The 2401-nt window shown below is 41.8% G+C and overlaps 1 protein-coding gene across 1 annotated transcript in view; it reads right to left on the reverse strand.

The window, feature by feature from the left end:
• LOC101850415 (octopamine receptor beta-1R) overlaps positions 1 to 2017 on the reverse strand; it is a gene marked incomplete at its 5' end in the record, with an annotated part of 12124 nt that extends 10107 nt beyond the window's left edge. Inside the window, 1 exon segment of the mRNA XM_013082459.2 lies at positions 1374 to 2017. Coding sequence (XP_012937913.1) covers positions 1374 to 1808 — 435 coding nt within the window.
• Positions 2018 to 2401: the final 384 nt, after the last annotated feature.

The raw sequence follows: 2401 nt of genomic DNA on the forward strand, positions 1-2401 counted from the left end.
GTCGTCCACAATGCCTCGTCAGAAATCGCCTTTTAAACCATCTGCGGTCCTTTGGGTTCCTGAAAAGTAATTTAAAATGTTTGTATCTCATTTAACAATAACATGTTGCAGGATGATTTGAGCGATTTTAGAGGGGGTGGGCGGGGTCAATGCCAACTGGGCTGAAACCGATAGAAGGACATTTCATTAGAAAGATGGGCATCTAAGGTGAACTCGACTGCCTCGGGCGTTAATCGCACTCATGTCTTTTGTGGACACCGGTGATTAGTTTAAGCGTTACACCACGACGCTAGAGAGAAAGGCAAAAGATTCTATTATACTGAATAATAAGACTATGTTTACATTATAAGAAAACATTATAGACTAATTACGTAAAATATGCTTCTGTATTACCCCCCCCCCCCCCATACACACACACAACACACTAAATAGGGAAGCTAGTCTGAAGGTACGGAGAAACAGAGTCATACAAATTATTTATCCAGCCAAACCTTTATACAAAGATTCATAGCTTTATAATCTCAAGCTGGAGAAAACAGACAGGAAATAAATGCTGTTAAATGATGGCGTTGGAAAGGCGGTCTAGTTTTATGAGACTCATTTATAAAAAAAGGAAAATGTTTGTTGGGTTGGGTTTCCTTTTCATTTCAGTTGTTTAAGGGCTAGCTGGATTAGGAGCAGTGTGCACAATATTACACTTATAGTGACTAAAGACGCCATCATAGAGAAAAAGTCTGGAATGTGCCGCACGCATTCGACTGAAGCAAGACTGGTGTTTTTAAAGTGCAGAATAACAGCAGTTGTGGTAAAAGATAGATTGATTTCCTAGAAAAGAAGTACTTTTCTCTTCATTTGGGCGTACTAGCGTCGCCCATGGTGCACCCTCTTAGCAGCAAGTTTTTTTTAGAGAGACCGAAGCGTGGCGGCCATGCCAGTGCAGCATCTAGGAGTAGGCTACGAGTCTAAGTCTTGCAGGTACAACGTTTTTGGGGATATATCTAAGAAGGTTTTAATTTATCCACTTTCTGCGGACTCTGTTCTTGAAGGGAATCTGCTGATCGATTAATGGAAGCTGAAGAAATCTGACCCCAGCCTCATTGGGAATTATGTTTTTACTTTTACGGTTGCCTTTTGTTTTGTTGTTGTTGTTGTTGTTTTTTGTTGTTTGTTTTTCAAACGAATCATAAATAGTAGATGTTTGAAAGATGTGTTTTTGACATTAGATAGTCAATAATTGTCTTTAAATTTTCAGTCCTGTCAGGAATTATGATAAGAATTGCCAATTTATGTTCTGAACCATTTTTCTTTACTAAAACCCTTATTGTTTGCATGAATTTTCAGGTCAATTAAATTTTAAGATAAAGGGTCCTTACAAGTCCGCTGGTGATCCGTCTTAGAGGCCGGTCAGTGAACACGATGATGATGACGACAGCATTGCCCGCGACGGTGATGATCATGATGATGATGAAGAAGACTGCGATGAGGTGTCTGACGGGTGCCGAGTAGATGGTCGGCGTGTAGATAAAGTCACTCCCCTGAAGGTCATCACACCAGGTGGCGCGGGTACTCGTGGAGTTTAAAAGGGCGTCGCTTTCCCAAGGGGAAGTGACGAAGATCCTGGAGTGGATAGAGGACTGAGTAACGAACACTTCCTCCCCAGGGTGAAAAGATGACGCAACGGAGCTGTTGAGTACTGAAGATAAGGTGGGAGCAGACGTGGTGTTGCTCTGAATGACGTTGGTGGCTATGACTTTGTTCCACGGAGACGAGTTGCCGGAGTGAAAGTTTTGACTTGGGTAGGGTCGCATTTTGCCAAACGTTCAAAAGGCTCAGTGTTCGGGGCACGGATACCCCAGCCATAAGGTTTAAAGTGCTCCGAGTAGACCCCTAGTTGGGCTGAAAAACATTGAAGACACTCACTTCCCTTTGAAGTCAAGAGTTGTGGTGTTTTTTTATTGTGAATTCGAACTTGAGCCACTGGACACTAAGGAGCCACTCTCTCTTTTGATCAATAAGTGATGAATTCGAAATTAGGCAGGTTATCCTTTACAACCAACCACTACCTTTTCACCAAGGCCATGTATGAATAAACAGTCAGGCAAGCAGTCACCTGGGGGAAAGCTCTGTCGCTCTTGATCTCTCAAAACTGAGTTTCTACTCGCAGTCTAAAGGATTTGCTGGAGAGAATCTGAAGGTCTGAAACAATACAAAACAGAACCTTTAATACCTTTCTTCAGAAACAAAATACATAAAGTATTCGAACTCATAAACATCAGAAAACTTTCAGAAGGTCAGTCCCGAGTTCACCATTGGCGGTATTCGCATTTAATTATTTTTACTGCACATTTCCTGTAAATATGATGGCAGTTAATGCCCAGCATAACTTTTAGGAGGCAGAAAA

The sequence above is a fragment of the Aplysia californica genome, unplaced genomic scaffold (assembly GCF_000002075.1).
Source record: "Aplysia californica isolate F4 #8 unplaced genomic scaffold, AplCal3.0 scaffold00175, whole genome shotgun sequence".
NCBI lineage: Eukaryota > Metazoa > Mollusca > Gastropoda > Aplysiida > Aplysiidae > Aplysia > Aplysia californica.